The sequence below is a fragment of the Pantherophis guttatus genome, chromosome 1, assembly GCF_059756535.1.
Source record: "Pantherophis guttatus breed Tessera chromosome 1, ASM5975653v1, whole genome shotgun sequence".
NCBI classification, from domain to species: domain Eukaryota; kingdom Metazoa; phylum Chordata; class Lepidosauria; order Squamata; family Colubridae; genus Pantherophis; species Pantherophis guttatus.
Genome location: NC_142063.1, coordinates 173574034 through 173599915, shown reverse-complemented (window position 1 = coordinate 173599915; position 25882 = coordinate 173574034). Strand labels below are relative to the sequence as shown.

General features: G+C 36.4%; 1 protein-coding gene and 1 long non-coding RNA gene across 44 annotated transcripts in view; one reads left to right on the top strand and one right to left on the bottom strand.

Moving 5' to 3' along the window:
- The window catches only part of MAP2 (microtubule associated protein 2), a 259617-nt gene that overhangs the window by 10340 nt on the left and 223395 nt on the right, over positions 1-25882 (bottom strand). For 29 of the 43 annotated variants that reach the window (XM_034431988.3, XM_087882152.1, XM_087882156.1 and 26 more), the window contains 3 exons: positions 21807-21983; positions 19906-20056; positions 18027-18370 (listed from right to left, as the gene is read on the bottom strand). In XM_034431988.3, coding sequence (XP_034287879.2) covers positions 18027-18370; positions 19906-20056; positions 21807-21983 — 672 coding nt within the window. The remainder of the gene's footprint in view (positions 1-18026; positions 18371-19905; positions 20057-21806; positions 21984-25882) is intronic. The other 14 variants (XM_034432121.3, XM_087882162.1, XM_087882164.1 and 11 more) reach the window with 1 other exon arrangement.
- On the top strand, positions 20396-25329 carry LOC117674269 (uncharacterized). Its single transcript, XR_004593788.2, has 3 exons — positions 20396-21725; positions 22279-22399; positions 25105-25329. It is a non-coding gene; the product is annotated as an uncharacterized LOC117674269 (long non-coding RNA).

The window sequence follows — 25882 nt, the reverse complement described above, 5'->3', positions numbered from 1 at the left end:
AAAGGATATTAATATTGGTTATGTTTGCCATCTTGAGTTTTTTAAAAAAATAATAAAGATAGGATAAAAACAAACAAACAAATAAGCAAATCATTTGGAAGTTTATAAAACAACTGGCTGCCCTATCCTTGAAGTGACAAATAAGCACTTCTGAGAATAGCAATTGAGAAAAAGTATTTATCTGGAAATAGCTTTCCAAGCTTTATGATTTTCCTCAGGGTGATTTTGCAGCTCTTCAGATCCTTACTCCATCCATTTCCCAAGAATATATACAAGAATATTCTGAGTTGTCCTTACTATTTTAGATTTATGTTGACACCTACAATAATGCCCATTATCTACATTTTTTGAGAAACTAGATCCTGTAGAGACTATCAACCAATCTCCAAACTGAGACAAGTGTTTAATACTCTTAATCCCATAGATATTATTAATTACAATAGTTTGAACTGTGAATTTACAAAAATGCCATAATCCCTACTATGCAAACAAAACAATAACACATTGCTAGTGTTTTTTTCCTAGCGATTATAATTTACTTTTCCCTATATATGTCTGGTGCTTTGAAAATCCATCCATCCATTTATCTGGCCATACATACAGTATATACATATATTTAAAATCCCTTCTGAGGAATAATGCCAAAGAAATACTGAAGAAATATGTAAACAAAAACCCTGAATATGGCATCTCCTTTGTGATATAATAACAAACCCTTATTCAAAGGTTTTAATTAATTGTGACTATAGTGACATAGTGCTAAATCTGCATTCAAGTGTTTTTCTGAGCTGAGTGATGAAAAGGGGAATGAAGGAAAGTCAGCTTTAGAAAATGTATGTCAAAAACAGGTCATGGGAAGCCCTGTGAAATAGAAGACACAAAGTCTTGGGAAAAGAGAAAGTGGCATTTCTTAAAGGAAGAAGGGGAGAGAAGAAACCTCTTATATGGAAAACAAACTTTCCTCATGAATTATGGAACAGTTAACCTATAGAGTAACAGTGCCAATAACACTGGACATTTCAAACCAGCTTTTCATCATTTGAGAAACAAGAAGGAGGAGAAAGATACACAGGAAAGATGCATAGAGGAGAAAGCTATGGTCCATCATGAATGTTGCAATATTTTCAGGATCAGACTCAATAATAATAATAAGAGTTAGAGGTTTAAATATATTTCTCTTTAATTATAATAGGCATTCTATATTCACTGAATATTCACAGATAGAAGCAAAGAAAATGGTGAAGGTGGCTCCTTATATATACAAAGGGTGGAGCCAAGAGTGGGAGTGGTGAATTATGAATACATTAAGAGTCAAAGAATAAGTTAACCCCTGATATCCCATATATACATTATTTACACATTAGGGAATAAGGCATTTACATCTGACAAATCCCCCTCTAAATGCCGGTTCGCTATACAACACCAATTACATTCAGATTCAGGGCAATATAAGACATACAATTTAGAAGTTAAATATTTGTGCTGTTTAGAAGGTAAAGGCTTCGTCAATATGTCAGCTAATTGTTCAGAGGTATCACAATGCACTGCTTTGATGAATCCATCTTGAGACAATTGTCTCACATGCTTAAATTTTATATCTATATGCCTGGATCTTTGTCCAATGGCATCGGATCTAGATATTTCAATGGCTGCTTTATTGTCTTCATGCATAACAAAAGGCAAAGCAGGTTTTTTCCAAACATCTGAAATTAAATCATTAAACCATACAAGGTTATTTGCAGCTTTGGATAAACAAACATATTCCGCTTCTGTGGTTGAAGTGGCTACCAGTTCTTGTTTACCAGTATACCAGTAAACTGGACAGTCATTTAATAGAAAAATATAACCAGAAGTACTTTTTCTGCATGATATATCTCCAGCCCAATCCGCATCTGCGTAACATGTAAGCTTTGGTTCTTTATTATCACTAGGCTCTAATACTAGGCAAAAGTCTAATGTACTTTTCAGATATCTTAAAATTCTTTTGACAGCTTCCCAGTGATACATTGTTGGTTTGCTAACGTGCCTTGATAATAAATTGAGTGGTAATGCAATATCTGGCCTAGTCCAATTAGATATATAAAGAAGTGAACCTATGACTGATCTATAAAATGTATTATCCTTGAATTCAGGGGAAGATTCATCAGTATTTCTAAGGAAATCAGTTTGCATAGGAGTGTCACAGGGTTTGGCATTGTTTAAATTGCATTTTTTTAGAAGTTCAATAATCTTATCTTTCTGAGTAAGTTTGAATCCCCTTCTAGTTTTGTTAATTTGTACACCAAGGTATTTGTTTACTTTACCTAGAGATTTCAACGAGAAATGTTCATTTAGCTTGTTTACAAAGATTTCTCTTCTCTCTTTGTGTTTTCCTATATATAAAATATCATCTACATAAATCAATACAAATTCAATGTAGTCATCACTCTTTTTGACAAAGAAACAGTTATCAGCAGTGGTAGCGTTGAAATCCATGGTCTTAAGTACTTTTACCAAGCAATCGTACCATCTTTTGCCAGATTGCTTTAATCCGTATAAACTCTTGTTCAATAGCCAAATTTCATTTTTATTAGTGTATTGACTGTGAGGTGCTCTTACATATATTTCCTTATCTAGTTTTGCGTGTAGATACGCAGTCTGTATGTCATATTGAAATACATCAAGATTGAGTGCAGATGCTACTACTAGAGCTGTTTTAACACTCTCTGTTCTTACTGTGGGGGAGTACGTGTCAGTATAGTCCTCCGGATATTTTTGTGCATAACCTTGTGCAACCAATCTAGCTTTGTATAGAGTATTGCCTCCTTCTAGGTTCTTAATTTTATAAATCCACCTGGTACCAATAATTGTTTTATCTTTAGGTGCAATCGCAGGTGTGAATACATTTAATCCTTGCAAACTTTCCATCTCTTTTTTCATAGCTAGTTCCCATTTTTCCTTTTCTTCACGAGGGAGTTTTAATACTTCCTCATATGTATTAGGTGTTATTTGTTCACCATCCATATGCATTATGTAATCTCTGTATTTATTTGGTATTTGATTTCTGTTGCTCCTAATAGCTCTTTCAGGTTTGCTATGGTTGTCATGCAAATATCTTGCTTCCTTTTTTGTTAATGTGTCTGTCTTTATTTTGTGTTGACTATTTGTCCATGTTTTGGTTTTGTTTTTATTTTTGTTGATATTTTGATTTTCTATTGTCCCTTCCTCATGAGATTTTGTATCTTTGCATTTATTTGGAAATATTTCATTAAGATGTAATTTAGACCAGTTGGCCTGTTCATGGAACACAGCTGTTCTGGAAACTATAAATTTGTTATTATTATCAATGAATCTGTACCCTTTGGTGCCAGTTTCATATCCCATAAATCTTAGTCTTCTGGATACGTTTTCTCCCTTTCTTCTCAACTGTTTAGGTATGTGTACGTCTGCTGTGACCCCAAATATGTGCATGTGTGCTAATTTTGGTTTCCTATTATACATCACCTCATATGGTGTCTTATTCACAATACTGGACCAGGTTCTATTTTGAGTGTAATTTGAATAATGTAAGGCTTCTGACCAAAATTGTTTGCCTAAACCAGCATCCTCTAATGTGCACCTAATCATGGTTTGTAATGTGGAATTCTTTCTCTCTGCAATCCCGTTCTGGAACGCAGAAAATGGACTAGACGTGTAATGTAGCATTCCTCTATCCTTTAACCATTGGGAGAATTCTTTAGACATGAATTCACATCCCCTATCTGTCATAATTTGTTTTATTCTGATATTATGTTGTGTTTCTATGCGTTTGTAAAATTCCTTAAATTTTTGAAAGGTTTCATCCTTGTGTTTTAATGTGTAAACAAAACCATAGCGACTGTAATCGTCTACTATTGTTAGGAAGTAACGTTTTCTATAAGTGATTGATGGAGTTAATGGGCCAACTAAGTCCATGTGTACTAAGTCAAAAATTTTGTTAGTTGATCTGGTGGATTTTTTTTGGCCTGGGACTAGTTTTTAGTTTAGTAGATTTACATACTGAGCATTCCAAATAATTTTCACAATTTTTTATTTTGACACCTTCTGCGTGTTCAGTCATTTTTTGTACTACAGGAAAACTTGCATGTCCTAACTTCCTATGTAAGATGTGAGCACACTCATCGTGAATTGGTTTACCTATTTTTGGTTTCTTCTCATTGTGTGTATCTGTGTGATCATGAGATATTTTACATTCATCATTGTCACTGTTACTAATATTTTCATCATCTGCCTCAATACAATCTTCCATATTTGAATCAATGTTATGTAACCATCTTTCTTTTGTTATCAGATAGGGTAGGCCTCCTTTAATCATCACAGTGCCTACATTTGTTTTATTCTTCTCTAAAGTTGCTTTTCCCTTTGAGAAAACTATATTGATGTCAGAATCTCTGCTTAGTTTTATGGCACTTAGTATGTTATGAGGTATTTCTGGTATTAACAATACCCCCTCTATTTTTCCTAGACCAGGTAAGGTCACATTCCCTCTGCCTAATACTTGAACCTTTTCTTGATTAGCTACCTTTATTACAAACTTATCTTCTGTAAATGAAGACAATATATTTTTGTTATTAGTGGTGTGATTAGTTGCCCCAGAATCAATAAGCCAATTATTGTTCTCATTTTGTTGCGTTTTAGTGCTGTCTTGTTTATTTAGTCCATTCAGTGAACCAGATTTTCTCTCTTTTGAATTTTCTCTGCCCCCTCTACTTTCTCTGTAATTTGGTGGGCTTCTATATTTATGTCTATCTGTGGAAGACTGTCTATAATTGTATTTATTCCTATATTCTGACCTATGTCTTTCCTTTGAAATTTTGGGACAATCTCTTCTATTGTGTTCCCTGGACCCACAATTGTGGCATTTAAAAGTTTCATTATATTTTTCTTGGAAAGCTACCTTCCTAAAAGATTTGTGTTCTGTGTGATTGCTAGAATGATTTTTTCTTGAATTGTCTTCTGCTATCAATTTGTTAGATAGACTTTCTATGGATAAATATCCTAGATTGATGGTGTCTAAGTGTGACATAAAACTATCCCATGATGAATCAAGTGAATTGATAATAACACTTTTCATTGTTTGATCTGAAATCACTTCCCCCCTCAAATGCAGCTCAGCTCTTATTTTGTTTAAAGATATTAAATGCTCACTTATGGAAACCCCTGGTTTTACTCTGGAAGAAAAGAAGTCCTTAGACATTCTTGTGGTGGTAGCTACACTATCGCTGTGAAACAAATTAAACATGCATTGAATTATTTCTGAAACAGTTAGATTTGGTTTGATGCTATGATACATTGCAGGAGATACGCTAGATATTATTAAGAAAAATGCTTTATGGTGTAAACAATCTATTTTTAAAGTCCAAGGTCTTCTTGGGAGACTAGTGATAAAAAATAGTAAATTTTCTTTCATAAAGACAACCTGGAGTTGTTGATACCATTCTTGCAAATTAATGCCATCAACCCTAAGTTTTGGGAAGTCACTGGGTAAGTTTCCCACATTATTTTGTCCATTACTTACAACCTGAGGTAGTCCGTGGTCTCGCAAGTGTAGGAAATTGCAAAACGGCATGGGGATGCTCGCAACGAGTCTGCGCGGTTCTCTGGCCAGTTCAAGTCTTTCCGGACCGTCTACGTAGTTTCGCACATGCGCGTTGTTCATTTCTTCTTTGGCGTCGTCGTGGAAGGTTCTCTCCATTGTAGCTCGCTCGCTCCGCTCCTCTTCAGACGAGTCGGTCTCTGGCTCGGTCTTAGGAGTTCTGATGGCGGCGACTGCTCTTCTCTTTCTTTTGGGTGCGTTGGCACTTGCTTCGGTCTGCGGTGTAGGGCGGAATCGACATGGCTCTCTGGGCTCGGGCGTCGTCGCTCTCGAAGTCAGGATGGGAGCGTGCAGGTCTTGAAGTATCGGCTTGTTCGCTTGCTTCTTCGTTGGCGCTTTGGAAATTTTTAATTTTGGCCCAAATGCAGCAAAAAGCGTCTTCATTGCTGACTTTACTTGGGATTTCGTTAAGTCGTCTTCACTTTCTGATTCTGGCTCTTCCGAAGAGTTTGAATCCTCCTTTTTACTTTCGTTGTCTGATAACGTTTTTCGCGCCAGAAATTTTGAACTGAGCATTTTGATTGGCTCTGCTTCGCTCACTTTGGAGGCTTGTTGAAACCAAGATGGCTGCCATTCAAAATTTCGCGCGGGATCACATTTTTTCTTTTTCATAACGACTTTCTCTGTAGTCATATCACTCACAGTTTTTTGGTCTTTGGGTTTCTCTTTAGCGATGTTTTTCTCTCTCGCTGCTCCGCTGTTCTTCAGCATTTCTTGGAGGTTCGCGATGAGGCTTTCATCATTCTTCTGGCTTTTTAATAACTTCAATATCTCTGACCTGAGTTCGTTATTTTCTATTTCGATTTCCTCCTGGTCATCATTTTCATTTATTAATTCTTCTTCTTCAGTGGTGTATTCTTCGGATTCTCTCGAAATCGCGTTTGTGGATTCGTTGATTATTTCTTGTTCAGTTTCTATTTCTTTGCTGTAGGCCCTGGTGTTGGGCCTATCTTTCTTAGACATTTTTAGGTATTTATTGAGTCAATTAACCATCCTCTGCTACCAGCTTGTTGCAATATTTTCAGGATCAGACTCAATAATAATAATAAGAGTTAGAGGTTTAAATATATTTCTCTTTAATTATAATAGGCATTCTATATTCACTGAATATTCACAGATAGAAGCAAAGAAAATGGTGAAGGTGGCTCCTTATATATACAAAGGGTGGAGCCAAGAGTGGGAGTGGTGAATTATGAATACATTAAGAGTCAAAGAATAAGTTAACCCCTGATATCCCATATATACATTATTTACACATTAGGGAATAAGGCATTTACATCTGACAATGAAGATGGACAATAGGTGGGACATTCTGAGGGCTGAATAAAAAAGTTATCTGGAATACTTATTAAATGTACAGATGGAACTGCTTTTAACTTTTAGGGGGAAAACTCTCTTGGATATGTTTGAATGAAATTAACGATCTCAACTGTCATATATTTTACCTAGTCAATAGTTCTCTATTTTAGAAGAGAAGACATGGGTATTTCTGCCCAGATGGTAACCCAAGTTCTTGGAGGACCATATCCTTATTCTTGATTGGCAAATAGCATGCAGAATGATTGCCTATTTTGGGAAAAATATGTCACCAGCTCATTGCACAGCTGTGTTTTTCAAACTGCTTGCATGGTCTTCCCCTTCCCCCTCCATTTTTTAAAGTTTTTGCTTTATGAACAACTCTTGCCTACCATTCAGAAAACATCTCTCTTCTGTTCTCCAATTCTCTTACTATTTCTAATTATGAATTTTGGATTTATTATCCCATTTGACTGTCCATGCCTTGAAATCACAGCTGTATCTTTCCTGAGATTCTGAAACTTTTCTGAATTCCTCTTCCCCGACACAAGTAGGATTTCTGAAGCTGCCAATATAAAAACCTTTTTGAAAATAATTAAATGCCACAAAGGTTTATTTAAAAGTTCCTAAATGTTTAAGTATATGTTCAAGTATACATGTTTTAAAACATATTTTATAATTGTTTAAGCTTTGTATTTTTTCTTCACAATCAGGTAGATTTTCAAGAAAATTCTAAGGGTATTCGCTTGTCTTCATTGCAGTATGCTGTTAGTTAAGGTGACTTTTTTAGTTTTACAGCTGCTGAATAAAAATTCTACCTTATAATGCCAGGGGAAAAAGGCTGTCCTTGTCTGAATCTATCCTGCACACATGACTGTGACTAGTGTTGCAAAAAACAAAAACACCAGAATTTTCCATTTATGAATTAAAATTACACAGCAAGGCAGTAAGAGAATACTTGCTTGGTGTTGCTCTTACTTCCAAAGGAAAGCAGCAATGCCTAAATGAGAGAGATTACAGGATGGAAATCTTTCTGAAAGCAGCTCTTAGACCTGTCTTTCCCCAGCCTCATAGGTAAATACAATCAAGGTCACTATATTCTTACTCCATGTGTTTCAGGAATAGATAGATACTGATTTTGAAAATGTCACAGTTTCTTCTGTCCTTGGCACAAATCAAACACTGAATTACTAAATACATTTCTAGAAAGGTGGTTAATGAGTGCCATGCCATGAAATGAAATTTCTTATGGGCTTTGTGCCACATTTACTATATCTCTTTATCAAAAGGTCTGTGAGTATATATCAGTCTCTATTTACCCAAATGCCTGCAATGGAATCTTGTAGTTGGTTAAAAAATTGGCAAGTTTTCCTCCTCCTCCTCCTCCTCCTCCTCCTCCTCCTCCTCCTCCTCCTCCTCCTCCTCCTCCTCCTCCTCCTCCATTAAACAGCAACAATAACAACAAACCTACACTATACAATAAACTCATCAAAGATTCTGATATGTACCATATATACATTGCATATATCTTATTTAGATATAAAATATGCCACTATAAATAGAAAAGACAATTTGGCATAGGTGATTATCTTCTAGACAAGCATGGGCCTTTCACACAAGAAATAGGAAATTGGTCTTTATTAAAGATTCTTATAAAAATACAGCTGGGAAATCATTATTCTACAAGGATTGGCATGATTTTTATCAGTTTTATAAGTGGCAAAAGCATATCCATCAGGATGTATGGTAAATTGAAATTGAAATGGACAAATATAAGAAGATAAATGCTCTTGTGCATATTGCAATTATTATAATATAGAAAAAATAATTAAAATAAATTAAAACCTACACAATTACTGGATCTTGGTTTTAAACAAAAAGAAAAGTTCAAAAATGTTCAAATATATTAAAAAATGCTCATACCTTTTCCTGCTTCCTTCTTGCGACACTATTTTGAGTTGTGTGTATGTGTGTAGTTTTGCAGAAAGTTTATGAAAATTCATATATATCTCAAGGATCATTCTTTGAAAGAAGGGCACACAACTCTCAATGTTAATTCACTACCTTCAGGGTCCCTTCTGCTGTCTTTGCCAATTTCATATTTCCTTTGAAAGTTATAGAACACGACATTGCCAACAAAATGAGGCTCAACATGCAGAGCAATATTCAGAGACTGGCTGGCTTTTCCCATGTGCTATTTTAGAATGCAGAGCCATGCAAAAGAGAAGCTCTGGTAGAATCCCCAAGTGTTACATAGACCCATTTGGGTAGTAAAGATGTGCAGCTGACTTTTATTGATGACCCCTTATGTCCCTTCCAATTCTATGATTCTAAAGCTCTATGGTTGTCTTTCTGAGTCTTTCTCAAATTATTAAGTTGGAGATCAGGTAATTTTATCTGACATCACATACTAGCTACGAATGTGAGTGGGGGAGTTCTCTTCTTTAGATGGATTTCAAATGCATTTTTAAATTAGAGGTATGAACTGTAATGTTTGTAAAAATAAAGCTCTTGAATCTTAGCTGCATTTCTATTCAGGTATAGATTGAGAAAGTACAAATTAAATAAATTACAATTCCGATGTATGCTAAACCAAATTCTTCCATCTCTCACCTTCCTAAACTACTGCAAACAAATATTAAGATAGCTAGGGAATGCAGAATGTCAGGACACTGGTATATTTAACTAGCCATTATGGGGGAGAAAGCAAAGCTGAGAGCACAGTGGTTATATGCATTAATAGCCACACATTTTCATTTTTAAAGATAACTATGAAATTTAACAAGTATAGATTGGTCAATTCTAGATGATATTTGAATATTTTTCTTCTAAGACATTCTCTCTTGCTAGAACATATTAAGAAGGGAGTTTGTTCTTTTTTAAAAAAAAACAGGGCTCTACCAATAAATAAATTCTCTGGGATACATTTAAGACTCTATGATTATATTCCTGTAAATTAAAAAAAAAGATGATTAAAGATTAATTTTTGTTATACGTTAGAAATCTCACAGACAAATCATATCAAGTATTTGTAGCAGCAAAGCTTAAATTGGAGGCAAATAACAATTTCAATTCTCTCTGAAATATATTGACTGGAAATACTGAGAATCTGACAGAAAGATACTAAAAAAATGCATTATTGTTTGAAACAAGAAAATTGACAAACATGTATAACTGAGATTCCAGATCAATGATAGAGAACTATTATCCAAGCTGAATTTATCAATTATCAGGGTTTTGATTTTTATATTGAGTTATATTAATCAGGGGCTTTTGTAACAATAGCAAATTATTAATTTCCTGGAAAAATAATATATTTGTCCCATAGCTAGAGTTATTACAAAAGGATTTGTTTCTCAACTTGTCAAGTTATATCATTGCACTCAGAAAGGATGCTTCCTGTCTCTTTTAATTTTCAATTTAGTTCTTAAACCACTGGCTATTTCTATTAGACAATCTCAAGATAGTATTAGTATGGTTGCATTCAATATTGAATATAAATTGTTCTTATGTGCAGATATTGTGACTATCCTTGTTAATTGTACAATGTACAATTGTACAATGTCATTACCACCATTGCTTTATAAACAGCAATGTGTTTACATTCTGGTTATACTACTAGTTATAACAAACTTGATTTACTAGCATTAGGATCCACTACAGCTATAGATTATTGCAAGAGACTGGATCTACAATTTATATTGGTTCACTAAAATGTTTGGATTTGTATTTTTCTCAACATATATCACAATCTATTGAATTAACTTCCGTGTTTCTCCAAAAAGACAACCCAGCTTGAAAAGAAGCTCTATCACATTTTTGAGCGCATGTGATAAAATTAAGCCCCACCTACAAAATTAGCCCTAATTAAGATCCTGCCCACCCCAGGGTGCAGGGGGTGGGGTGAGGCACACAGTTAAAAATAAGCTAGGGTGGGAGTGGGGGGTGAAGCTGCCCTACTTACCGGGTCTCGCACACCCCGACACCTGCTTCGCCTTCTTCTGTGGCCGCTTGCCATCACTCGCACGCATTGCCCTGGCCTCCGTTTTGCCTTCAGATGCCTGCTGGCATCTGTTATCTGCAGCCAATAACCATGCTCCAGATCAATCCAGAGCTCTTTTATTGGCTGCAGATGCCTTCCAGCAGGTATCTGAAGGCGAAATGGAGGCCGGGGCAATGCGTGCAAGTGGCGGCAAACGGCTACAGAAGAAGTGGGCCAGGAGCGGGCTCCAAATGGACGGGGCTATCGGTGCCACCGCCGCAAGGTGAACCCTCCAAAAAGAAGGCCTAGCTGTTTTTTTCGGGGCTCAAAAGAAAATAAGACCCGGCCTTCTTTTTTGAGAAACATGATATATCTAAACACATAGGTGCAATTTCAGTAAATATAGCTTGACAATTAAAACTCTAATTAAATCTTTGGTCAAGATTAATGTTATCAAAATGAATATTACATTGACATTAATATATATTTTAAGACAGATTCCAAAGTTACTACTTTTCACAGGTAAATAAACTACTGGTAGATCGGAAAATGTTTATATCAAGCTAAAGTCCCTTGACTCACCAAATTGAGATCATCATAAAATGCTTTAATTTACTAGATTTTCAACTCAATCATTGGGCTTTTATACACTGCTGAAAAAAATAAAGGGAACACAAGCAGAAGACATCCGCGATCTGAATGAATGAAATAGCCTTATTAAATACTTTGTTCGTTACATACAGTAGTTTTGTGTATAAACTACTGTATGTAAAGAACAAAGTATTTAATAAGGCTATTTCATTCATTCAGATCGCGGATGTCTTCTGCTTGTGTTCCCTTTATTTTTTTGAGCAGCATATTAACATCAATATGTTTTATTCTTTTAGAATGAGGTGTTTTATTAATATTCCCTTCTTTTAGCCTAATTGGTGAGTGAGTGTGTACTGCCTCTGGAATCTTGGCAAGTTTTACAGTCCAGACACATTAAAACAGGGACCTTCTTTTCCAGCGTTGAAAGATAGACAAGTGAGAATGTGGCATTATGGAATAATCCAGTCCAATCCAAATATTGTAAAATGACCCAACATTTTAAATCAGGTGGTTTTAACAGTCTTTTAAAGACTTCCAGATACTGTGTTCATTTTCATTCCTCATTCTAAGGAAATGATTATGTAAAATGAAAGTCAGTATTAATGATTTAACTGAAATGTGGAATTAAGAAGTAGAATTGCCTATTTTGAAGAATCAGAGGATCCAGTCATTAAAAAATGTAAAATGATAGTATTTTATCATTTAAAATAGATCAATTCATCAGAAAATTATCTATTTTCTGATATTATTTAATATTTATGGGACCCCTCAAACAATGTTTAAAAAGACTAGACATTGGTGTGGCAATTAATTTGTATGTTCTAGTCTAAGACTGTAATAATAAATTGTATTGTAATTAATTTGTAACATTGAACGACATTCCTAAAACATAAATCTGTCATTTAAGGACCTTTGATTCTTTTGAGCATGAACCATGACAAAACAGATACTTTTACACAAATGGAAATACTTTATGGATTTTAAGGAATGGATTCGGGATAAGAATCATATGTTTTTGAAAAGTCTCTCTGTTTCTACTGGATACGGTTTAGATTTAATGCTAAGCTAAGATGTGAATTAATATTATATTAATTTTCCTTATTAATTAGTTTTCACATTTAGTTTATTTTAATTCCTATAATATATCTAGTTTTCTTGTCTCTCTGTCTAACCACTGTTTTTCCTCTTAATACTGTAGTTTTTTCATATTCTATTAAAATAAATAATACAAAAAACCAAAACAACCCCCCCCCCAAAATATTGATTTTTAAAGATTCTGGTTGCATTGCCATGATGAAGGTATATGGGCACCTGATTTAAGCCTCATCGGAAATGAACTGTGTTGCATGTTATTTTGTCCTTTCCACAAACATATGAACTGCAGATCCACATTTGATCATCTCAGTTGTTGTGTATGTGATGCAATGTCCTTCACATTATAAATGTTCTAATTATTTTCTGTTTTCTATTTTTTAAGGAGATCTATAAGGAGAAATATACCTCAGCTGAAGTGTGTGGTTTTCAAAGGGTTCTCTAGCAGTTACCTAGCTGCCCACAGAGCATAAGAATATTCCTGTGGTAGGATATGTTTGATAATTTAAAAACTTTGTAATTTAAAACCAGAAATATATTTTACACAATTTCTTCAATCATAATTAAGAAAAAATAGCAACCAATGAGGGATTGGGGGGGGAGGGATCTGGGAAGAAAAGGGCTGTGTATGTACAGCAGACTTCTCTCCTGACTTTCTTTGGGCTTCCTTGCCAATCATTAAGCTCCCAAAGGCTCTTTCTCTCCATGTTTCCCATTCCTGATGGACAGCATACTAGATTCTTCTGAAACATATCATTCACAGCAAAGAGAACCACACTGTACATTTGACAAGGAGAGGCTGCTTTTTGCCCAACACACCCTGAAGAAGAATAACAAGTGCTTGGTTTTTGTTTTTTTTTAAGTTGCCTTCATGTTGAGTTTGGCCCTCAATGATTTATACAGACACATCCTTATTTTGGCAATGCCTTCTGGGATGTATTTTCAACTTCCTAGTCTAAACCACAGCGGTAAATATCTTCTGGTGATCTCCCATGCAACTACTAACCAGGCCCAATTCTGTTATATAAAACTACTTAATTTTTTGTAATGGTGAGTAATATTAAAATGTCATTGGATTAGGATACGTTTGTCTAGGAAGATTAACAGAAGTGGCACATTTTTCTCAGACCACTCCTGTATTACTTTTCTGCTGTGCATCATACCATCAGAGATATGCCATTATGAAAATAAGATGGTTGGACTTTTGTTAGAATGCATAACTATGTTGGTGGTAGGATTATACTTCATTTTGTTTTTTTGTCTTAAATCATACATTATAAAAAATTACAATATTAGCAAAAGAGAAAAGCTAGAACTGTTCCCCTGATACTATCAGCAGCCACAGGGCTGAAGTTTTTGTGCTTAAACTATTTAAGAATGCAGTTCTTTATCTGCAACTTTTGGTGATTACATTAAGTAAGAGTGAGACTTTATGAACTGACTAGCAGTAGATTTGGCTGTGAGCAAAAGATACCTTTCTCCTGATTAAGAAATTGATGGCAATAGATCTTCTCTCCTTTGCCATTTTGCATGTTATAGCCATCCTTTTTTTTGGAGGGTCAGAAGTTTATTTCAGAAAAAAAAGTAACAGAACTTGAAATGCCTTTGTTTTGTTTCAGTTAACAATTGGGGAAACCTCATCTTACTTCATAGTACGTGATCACGATTATAAAGTCTAAGGTCTTCTGTTGACATGTGAGCCATTTCAAGCTTTTTCAAAATTTCCATTTTTTTGTTGTCAGATAGTTATGCTGTATAAAAGTACTAACAGAAGCAGACCAATATGTGTGCATAGGTTGAGAGCAAGAGATAGGTTAAACAGATTTATTAAGTAACTATCTACTGATGAGAACTATACTATATTTTGATTTATTAACAAACAACTTCTTACTGTTTTATGTAAGCACATCCAGTTGTTGGGGCTGTGACAATATTACATTATTTCCAGACTAAGTGCATGGGTTAGTGCATTCCTAGGTTAGTGTATGCCTCTGGCAAAAGGAACAAGTTTATCTCCCAATGACACTCTAAAATAGCATCTCTTCTCTCTTTAGACAGTTAGTTGTCATATCAGTTTATAGTGGATTTTCCTCCCTTCTATGCTTTTTATTTTTGTCATAGCTATTTTAGCTCATATTATGAAACTCCAGCAGCATGCTCTTGATTTCCACAAATTGATTGTGGAAGCAGTTCATAGAAAAGCAGTTCATTTCAATAGCCAGGAAAGTCACAGCCAAGATATCTAATACTGAGGAAGCATCACCACATTATCTCAGATACTTAATTTTTTTGAAAGTTAATTCTTATTGCCTAGAAGTACTTTTTCCAAAACTCCAAAGACCAGGCCTCTGGGTGGGCCCCCAAGTGACTGAAATGAAGCATCATTACCAAGCATGAAGACTGCTTTCAACAAGAATGGTCCACCCCTATCTCCTGCCGGACATCTCCCCATGCCCATCACACCATCATGTCATTGCTTGCCTTTACTTCCTTCGTATCACCCATCGCTTCTTCCCCAGGTCAAAGGAGCCATCGTATACTCAATTGCATGCACCTTCAAAATAGCTGACTGATCTGGGATGCTTCTGCAAAGCACTCTGCAACCAAAACCTAGCCAGCCAGTCTATCTACTTCCTTCCATCCATCCATCCACTATACCATCTCATGGCTCAACCCAGGTACCTGGTGAAAATTTGAAAAAACAAATAAAAACCCTTCTTATACCCTTACCAACAGAATGAACCAGAAATGATTCTCCTCTCCTCTCCGTCTCTCTCCTAAGAAGGGACAAGAAAGTCCCATCTCCTCAAATCTTTATCACTAGTTTAGTTTGTTCCTTAGTCTTTTAGATGTAATGATGCCATAGAAACTTGGCTCTGGACACTCAAGATCCTCAAACTTTCATGTCCAGAGTGCAGAGTGAAGGAGATGGCCAAAATGATCACTATCCCAGAGAGCTCACATGACAGCCAGAGGATGCAGGTTGGTTGTCTTGGGATGTCATTGATCTATCTCCAAACTGATACCTGGGTGTCCAGTCTCTTCAGCACACCAAGATTGGTTATTTCCAGTTCACTGTCACCACTGCTGCTTATGTCAGATTGGCCCTTGATGCTATCACTCTTGTTGTTGCTTGCCATCACCATGTTGGAGGGTATAGTCAATTCTGCAGCAATGTAGAGTCATCTCTTCAGCTATATGTAAATGGAGACTGGCCCTCCCTAATTGTTTCTTTTGGATGAAAGTTCCCCTTTGGGCTCTTTGAGTCAACTGGAGTAATCCCAGTACAATACCTTACATGGAGGCTGTGCACCTAAAGCTGTAGCTTTCTCATCTGTAATATATGTGTGTGTGTGTGTGTGTGTGTGTGTGTGTGCGTGTGCGCGCACACACACTTATACATACATACACACACACACACACACACAAACCTTCTGTAGGTCTTCTAATGTGGTTATAGTACTTTTTAACCATTAACATTTGCCACAATGCTTATTTAGCAACCTAAGGGGGTACTTTATTTGTATGAGGCAATTATCATACAACCCTTTCCCTAGTTTCTGTGTTCATTTTTATTATTCCATAGTGCACAAGAAAAAAGAGCAGCTTCAAAGAGGCTCCAATGTCCTCATGTTTGTCTAAATATTGCTCAAAATTGATTTTCTTTCTTCCTTCCTCTCCCACTCACCTTAGTAACATGTTGCTATGGCCACAGTCATTCAGAGAAATGTTTAAGAGCAGATGCCACTGTAACTGCTTTATGGTACCCAATGAGGACTTTTCTATCCAGATTTATACTTTATCATCTAAGCAATGGTATGCTATCCACATTTTCTACCAAAATAATTGTGGATCATCTGCTGTGGCATACTATTTTATTCTATCCTTGTGGATAGGAGGAAAAGATATTTGTCAATCAATGGAAACTTAGGTAAGAAATTGTGATACTTAGCTATATGCCAGCTTGAAGGCATGAAGGGAGAGATTAATTGACTTTCTGTTCTATTAAACTTGCAAAAATACAAATATACTGATTTTAATTCTGAAAAATTAAAAACATAATGATACCTTGAAAGAATTTAGACTTGATTTAAATATATATTACATTGGATTATGAGATATAAAGGCTGAAAGGGAAAGGGTAAAAGCAACTGAGAGACATGTTAAGGGTCCAATACATAACTGGACAGAGAAAGAAGAGTAACAAGGACAAGCTTAGTTTTGCCATATAGAAAAATCCAATTATATGAAGCTTGGCTACGTTTGCGTTGTAGTTCACAGAGAAATTTACTACATGTTAAAATATAGATCAATGCCACACACTCCCCACAATTAGTGAAGAACCTTCATTTCTCATCTCAATGCTCAAGAACAGATCTGAGATAAGAGAGCAAATGATGTTTGTATTTGTAAACCAATAAAATCAACTAGTTAGAACCTGGAGAATCAGAAAGTAAGAAAACTCTGAAAAAGCTAAAAGTCTGACCCAAGAGCTTTTGAGGCATGATGCTGATCTCAAGGCATCACATGAGTGTTTAATGCTCTTTAACCGACTATGCTTTCCATTCCCAGCAGAAATTGAGGAAAGTAACCCGATCAGGAAGAAGGCAATGTATACATGCAACTCTCAAACTGAGCCAGTTGGGGTATTGGGAGGTTTGCTGCAGCTATTCTTCTACAGATACTGTAGCAGAACTCTCCTAGTAGTAGATACTTCTTTTAGTTTCTTAATCCTTCTGTGAAGTAGGCAGGGATTATTGCATGAAAGCATCCCAAACAGGTAGATAGAAGATATTATAGCAATATGAAGCTGCATGACATTTTTCTGAGAGGCTGAATAAAACAGGCATCATAATATGGAATTATTTTTGATGAACGAGGCACACTTGATCGTTCAATATAAATAATAGTGAGATCTTAATGTATACACATTCTGCTATTTTTACGATTTATGGAATGTCCAGATATTTGCAGCTCCAATCTGGTAGCCCTCATTTGAAAGCAATTCCACAAAATAAAATAAAATAAAATTTCACAAGAAATAAAGCACAATTTGCATCTTAGGCAAATTATACCAAAGTATTTCACAAAGCTATCCCTTTATCATCATAAAGTCAGATTATAAAACAAAAACATTTAAGTGGTTAACTTCACCCTCTAGAAGTTTCCATTCTGCAGATTTTCTTTCTACTTTATCAGAAGTAATTGGCTTCTTTTCTTCTAATAAAGAATACTAACACCTTATACATTCAAATATACTGCTAGGAAAAATGCTAAACGAATGGAACAAGAAGTGTGAGTAATTAGGTGTCAATTATTACTAGAATAGAATTAGAAGTGTACAGTAATTAATGAAGAATGTCTTTGGTAGCTACAAGTCAATACTGCCTGTTCTTCTCAACTCTCTCTACCCTAATCCTGTTTTTAAATGTACTTAAATGAAAGCCTTACCTGCCCCCCTTTAGGCTGATACTTGATGTTGTCTGTTGACCCAACTTTGGACCTGACATTCTTGAGATCTGGTAGAGGTTGATTAATCAGACGAAGTTGTTTAGGGGTTGCTGGAGATTTCGGAGGTGTGCGTATGATAGCAACTTTTTTCTCAGTGGGTACCAGAATTGCAGATGTGGGAGTACCCGGTGTATGTGGGGTTCTGGAATAACTAGGGGTCCCAGGTGTTCCTGGGGTTCGAGAGGAATAACTAGGTGGGGTTCCAGGAGTGATGGCAGTTGATCCTGGAGTAGTTGGAGTTGATGTACCACTTTTTCCTGTTCGGCTTCGAATAGGCTCTGATCCTGTATTGATAACAGAATTTTGTTTGTTCTATGATATTAATACCATTTCCTAGAGAGAACTGGCATCTAATTGTTCATAAAAGAACCTGATCACAAAAATATTCAGTCTTTGCTAAAACTTTATGAGGATCAGGGTGAGACTTAAAATTGAACAATATTATACTAAATGACAAGATTATCATGAAGTACAAACCAGCTGGGATTTAAAGCAAGTTAAAAATCAATAATATTGGATATTTGCAATTATATCTTTCATAGCTTAATGATCCCCAAGGAGAAATCAATGAAAAAGAGAGTTAGAGTTAAGGCTTAATGCAGATTTCAATCTTCAACAGTATCTCCATGTGCTCCCTACTTCTAGCTTCATCTCTCCCTATGACTACCAGTTCTGGGTTGCAAATACCTGGCTGTCATTTGATGATAGGAAAAGATACACTCATGATTAGTGGATATCTGGATTTTTGCAGCCCAGATTCAATAGCCCTGCCTGTACCTCTAAATTAAGATTATGCTTAAAATTTAGAATCTCTTCATAAATTGGAAATTTTTTCCCTTAAATCAAAAACATTATATATTACAAAATGCAAGGCATTCTTTTCCATATATTTTAAAATTCTGCTATCAAATATTTCAAGGAACTGATATAAACTATACAAATAGAAACTTAGGATGTGTCCAGGGATTACCTTTTTTCTGCTAAACTTTTCTCTTTTCCTAAACACAGAATTTTCCTAGCTTTTTAAAAAGTATCCAATTACACAGAACCCATACTTTATAATATACCTAGAATTTTTTTATCAGATCTTCTTCTCTGGTAGTATACATTCCTCTTACAATAGAAACACAGCTGAGCAGAAACTGGTTGCTATCTAATTTAGATATCATCTCTGGTCTAAAACGTATTTCTTCAACATGGCAGTGTGGCCACCAATGCATCCAGAAACATTTTTTTTGAAACCAGACAGACTCTGTATTTCATCTTGTCTTGTCTCATCTCATCTCATCGGATTCTTTTAGTTTAAAAAAATTAAATGGGAGATTAGCATATTGCAAAAAAAGTGTCACTTTAATGCAATTTTTTTTATTTCCAGAAACATTTCTGGGTCCTGCATAGACTCTAGGTGGGGTGGGTTTCAAAACCGGTCGCTACCGATTCACTCATGGGCGCACGCGTGCACGCACCACTTCTGTGCGTGCACAGAAGCATCCGGGTGAGTGGGCGGAGCCTCCTGCCGCCACTGCTACCGGTTCACCCAATCCGGGGTGAACCGGTAGCAACCCACCACTAGTCTAAACCAAAAGCTAAGATTGCATCTTATAAGGTTACAGGGAATAGTGCTCTAGAATTGTACTAGTTTGCCTTCTGATAAATGGGGATTTTTGAGACTGTCTGGGCTCATTGTAGCATAATTGTTGTAAGATTATTTATAAAATGCTTTCAAAATTTCAAAAATGCCCACTAAGTCAAAATAGATTAGAGAACCCTGAGCTTGTGCTTCCAACTTTAACTCTGAATTATAGGGCAAGAGACATACTTGTAGTTCGTCGTACGGATGAGATGGTGCTGTTCAGGGAGAAAGAATTTTCATCTCGTTCTCTGTCTGCTGAGATACCTCTTCGGGCGGGTAAAATGGAAGAAGGTCTTGGTAAAGAGGAGCGCTTTTCAGGACTCTTGGTTATTCCATCCTAATACAAAAAAAATAGGAAGCATTTTTGTTTTAAACATGTACTGGTATATTCAGCTCCAGCTTTGCATTTAAACCATTAAAGCAGTGGTTCTCAACCTTCCTAATGCCGCGACCCTTTAATACAGTTCCTCATGTTGTGGTGACCCCCAACCATAAAATTATTCCTAAAACCACTGAAAATATGTGTTTTCTGATGGTCTTAGGTGACCCCTGTGAAAGGGTCAATCGACCCCCAAAGGGGTCGCGACCCACAGGTTGAGAACTACTGCATTAAAGGGAAAGCAACACTACAGTAGTACAGTACAATAGTACAGAAGCTGTTGAGGAAAAAGGGTAGACTCCAAGGTTGAGGTCAGAAAGTTGACTTAATTTGGCTATGACTGCATCAGAATAGCCTTATTTTATTTGCATTTAAAGTAAAAAAAAATTGCGTCTCTGCTGTGAACATACATTCATAGATCCATACACAGACATACAATCTGAAGCTAAATAGAACCACCATTCACTTGGTACTTGGAAACGGGCAGAGTGACTTCTCAACATACAAAAATTACTTGTAAAAGCCAAAGTTCTTAAGCAAGGGCTCTTCTATTGCAGCAAATGGCCCAAACCTACTACAAGTAGTCCTTGACTTATGATCAAAATTAAGTCCAGAATGTTGGTCTTAAGTCGTTGTGGTTGTTAAGGAAGATACCCATGTGGCTGCCTTGCTCAGCAACCACAATCCCAGCTCTTCCCATTGTGGTCATTAAGCAACCGCCCAGGTCATTAAATGACCTGCTGGCATGCAGAAATCTGCATGCTGGCAGGCTCAACATCATGCAGGCCTCCTACCTCCTCCCGCATTCCAAGAAGCCTTAAGCAGCTAGGCTCAGGAGTGTGCAGGCCTCTGCCTTTTCCCCCACTCCTGAGTCTTCCAGTGAGCATCAGGTTTCTGCATCCCAATGGGCCTAGGCAGCTGAGGTCTCCAGCCCATGTTGGGGGAGAGGGCAGTTGCAGTGTTCCCAAGGGTGGGAAAGTTGCCAAGAACTTGAATTTTGATCACATGATCATGGGGTGCTACAATGGTTGTAAATTCAGGCAGGGATTGTATGTCCCTTCACTCAGCGCTATCATAGTTTTGAATGGTTTGCCGAATGAATGTTCATAAAACGACAACTACTAGTATGTGCATCTTATGAAATTTGTAGACATTGAATAGAATTAAATAATACATTAAGCTTTTTGAACAAATTTATTTTTATCATCTGTAAATTAAGTTTTAATACTAGTTATTATCAAGGCAACAAATCCCAGATTCTGACATCCTATGACATCACAACTCAGCTCTATCTCACACAGTTCTACCCTTGGCACTTCTTTGGATTCTGAAATTGGCTTTGTCTGCCAGAATCTGTAAATCAGCCTTTGCATTTCTTCCTGTTTACCTTCTCTCGTACTGTTTTTCAAAAACAGTTATGGGAATAGATCATCACCACTTTCTCTCATCAATTTTCTCATCACTTGTGATCTGTGATGAGGAATGACTAGATTAATTCCCTTTTATAGACTTTATAAGCTAACCACGAGAAGTGACCCATTGGAACTTTTGATATTATGAACCAATTTGATTATATTTCTAACTTATATACTGCATTTCTTTTTTATTTGGGAAAAAGGATATCAAGGTGAGATATCCATATTTGATAGTGAAGGGAAAAAAAATAAAGATGTGGGAATTTATTCTTGTTCTACCTCAACTGCCTTACCTGAGCTGTTTTTGAATAGTCTCTTGGGCCCGCTGAAGAGGGCCACGCAATATAATTGTCTTTACTGCGCAAAACAACTTTTTTAGTGGTGATTAGTGAACAAGCAGAGTTGGGTCTTGGAGGAAGCAATGACTTTGCTCTAACCTTTGAGGCAGGAATCTTTGACAAAGAAGAAGTCTAATTATAGGAAAACAAAAAGAAGAATGTAATAGGAAGATGAACAATGAGACAAACAGAAAATGTATGGAATATGGAAAACAGATTTCAAATCAGAACCTTAAAAATAATTATTGTATTGTATTATTGTTATTACATTAAAGTAAGCATACATTAAAGTGATTTCATTGTTCAAATCATAAGAAGAAGAATGATATAATGGCTATTTTTCAAAAGTTGACATGGTTTTTTCTGAAGCTAATTTACACTATCACTGGCCCATGCTAACATTCTATTTTTCTACTTTTACTGTTAGCATCTTTCCAGGTTTTAAGACTGGAATTTCAGTTATAGTATTCACCAAAGAGTATTGATATCCAAGTTAGGATTCCTTCGGTTACCAGGCTGAGGCTAGACTTGCACTGACTCCATTCTAGGTAAATACAGCCTATATTCATATTATTTATAATGTTATTGTAAGATACAGGTTTTTTTAGATCTCAGAAAAATAAGTCAATAAGCACTTTAAGTTCAAGTTTAGGATATTAGTAGACAATATTGCTTTGAAACTGCTATTAAAACATTATGCATTACACATTATTAACTGCAGCAGTCACAGACAAACCGCTATATCTTGTTAAAGCTGGAGAGAACATAGTCCTTGCCTTACGAAGTCTTCACACATAACTAATTTTAACAAAGCGAATTATGGAAACCTTATGATATCATTAACATTTTTGCTGATTCTTTTCCTATTGCAAAACAAAATACAGAAGGCACTGTTTGTCTTTTTTTTTAAATAAAAAATTTATTATGAATTTCCTTTCAGAAACCTTTCACCTGAAGTCACACTCAGGTGCATTCCATATGCTATTCTTCATTTCAGTTTTAAATATACAAATCAAAGTAAATCAAACTCATATATGTGGCCTTTGTAAATTCATACAGATATAAGGACTAGGTTAGAATTACATTTAAAGAAAATAAATTGCACCAAAAACATGCAATGTGAATAACTTCCAAAAGAATAGCTATGTTAGTCTATAAAGCCAAAAAACAGAGTAAGTATTGAAAAACAGAACAGAGGGATGGGATTTGATGGGCACAATTAGTATTATTATGTTGGGGTTTATAAGCAACAAGTGAGCATATAAGGCAGGGGTGTCAAACTCAAGGCCCAGGGAGCAGATTTCGCCTGCGGGGAGCTTAGATCAGGCCCGCAGGGCTATCCTGGAAACAGTGAAGGACTGGCCCGTAGTGCCTCTGCCAGCAAAAACGGAGCTCCCTGAGCTCCATTTTCACTGGCAGAGGGTTGCAGGACGCCATTGCAGCTGAAAACGAAGCTTGGGAGCCTGTTTTTGCTAGCAGAGCGCTCAGGCCGCTCCTGACATGAGTGACATCAAGCTGACCATGCCCACCCTAGCCATGCCCCCCATCCCCGAAGTCAAACACAACTCTGATGCGGCTCTCAATGAAATCAAGTTTGATACCCCTGATATAAGGTTTGAGAAATTGTTTATGAAACTGTTTAATCCAATAAATATTTTTCTCAGAAAAATGCTATGAAGTTCATTGAACTCAAGTCTCCCAGCCACAGACCAAGAATTGTAACCATCAAGTGACAGCTTTATTTTAGAGAGAGATATTTTTTTATTTATTAAATTTATACAGCTGCCCATCTCACACAAAGTGATTCTGCACAGTGTATAATTATTAAAATAAAACAATAAAAAAATTATTAAAACAGACATCATTAAAGAGATAACCTCCTTTACTTAATCGACTCTCTGCCATCTTAAGATACTTGTGCTCAGAGCAGATAAGGTAATCAGGGGGCAAGCTTGCTACTTGAAATTATCACTTCAAGTAGTGACAGGAATTGAACAGAAGTGTAAGATGATTTTTTTAAAATTTACATATGCAAATTACTATTCTTTCACTATCGAATTCTGGAAAGCTGTGGCTGCTGGATAAAAAGGAAAAAGATACTTTCAGTGGCTGAGCAAAGGTATTAAATACAAACAGGCAAATGTACATGTGCATATTAGATAAAAGGGAACAGGACAGCCAGTGGTGGGTTTCTACAGGTTCACTCCGGTTCGGGAGAACCAGTAGTGGTGGCGGCAGGAGGCTCTATCCACTTGCCCGGACGTCATCATGGATGCTCTGCGCATCTGCAGAAGGTTCTGTGCATTCGCAGAAGTGCTGTGCGCTGAGCTCACAGTTCCGAACCGGTAGCGAAGGTAAGTGGAACCCACTACTGAGGACAGCCATATGTTTATTCAATTATCTGCACATCCCATGCAAATGAGTATGTGAGGTATATAATTTTTATAACAACTGGGGTATGGGAGAAGCCATCTCTTTCTACCTTTCTTTATAGTTTTCTTCTCAATCTGGTTTATTCTGAAGCAGCTAGACAAATGGTAATTATGCCCAGTCCCCAAAGTTATGGCCATTGCAATGCCTCTACAGCCATGGGATCAAAATTTGGGTAGCCAACTCACTTAACTGCAGGGGTGCTTCAATTCCCTTCATCTCGCCCCCCCCCGCCCCACATCATCTGTGTCCCTTTGGCTGCCCTTAGCTCCACTGACTCTACCACTCCCAGATGCTCTTTGCCATCTTCTTCCTCCCACTGCTGAGGAAATGTGCCCAGCCTGGCTCTTCATGAGGCAGGATGTGCAGCCTTGTCCAAATTGTGTCAGCTTTGTTCAAATCATGTGCAGCCTTCTCATGAGGCTCTGAGGGCCACATGCAATTTGTACAAGGCCGCGCTTTGTTTGTAGAATGATCTAAATGGTCTCAGATAGAAGGTCTGGTGATTTGGATTTGATAGGCTCCCTTTCCTTGGTTATGTTTTATCATATCTTATTATTTGATTTCAATTTCTGCACTAAGATGGACTTAGTCGCTTCATCCGGTTGTATGATTCCAGCTGCAAAACTCATAACAGGTATATTTAAATCAGAGGGGATATTTCTTCCCTATAGACTAAAACAGATTATATGTCTGAGGAAATAAATATAAAGAATTGGAAAGCATTTCAACTTTGGCCACATCCTTTTTCATCCTGCATTTCCTGTTAGAACAAGTATGGTTTAAGAGAAACATTCTGCTCCTCCCATCTTTCTCTTCGCAGGAAAGGGGAGAAAGGAAGCAAAAAGAAAAGATGGCACTTCATAGAACCTCCCAGTTGTAAGTCACCAGTCAACTGAATTTGTGATCTTGAACAAAGGATAAACATGGAAAGCAAAGTACTATGAATGGTACCTATCACATCTGGTAAAGTGCAGTCAAACATATTTGTGCAATGATTCCTTCCTTTGTAATGGTTAACAATGGGTGATAAAGATATTGTTCTGTTCTGCTGGTGGTGGTTCATTGTGCTGATTTTTCTATTTTATGCTAATGAAAACAGGTTTTCTTTGCATCTTGAGGCTATGACAGCACTAGTTTTATTATATTTTCGTCTAGATTTTGCTTAATGCCTTGAGAGTCCATGCAGCCAGACTTTCAGCTGCCTTGTAATTCAGGGGCCCTGACCAGAGTGTGCTGGTGTCAATTTGCTTATCTAGCTGATTAGCATTCAGTCCCAGCTTCAGTGTATTGGCTGAACTTTGGATTCCCCCCCCCTTTTTTTTTTCAGGCAGAGCAGCTGCCATTGGCTTTTAAACATACAGAAAGCAGATGAGATATAGATTCTAATATTTTCTCTTACAAGAATGAATCAGACTGATAGATTGAAAGTAGTGCCATGAAGTTCTCAGAATTGCATCTGATTGACTAGAACATAAAATAGAAAACTTAATATATTTCTGTCAATATGTAATTTTACACAGTACAGCAATTAGAATATTTTAAGATCCTATGATTAATTTCAAAGTGAGTAAAAAAGAAACTATTTGTTTAAAATTGTC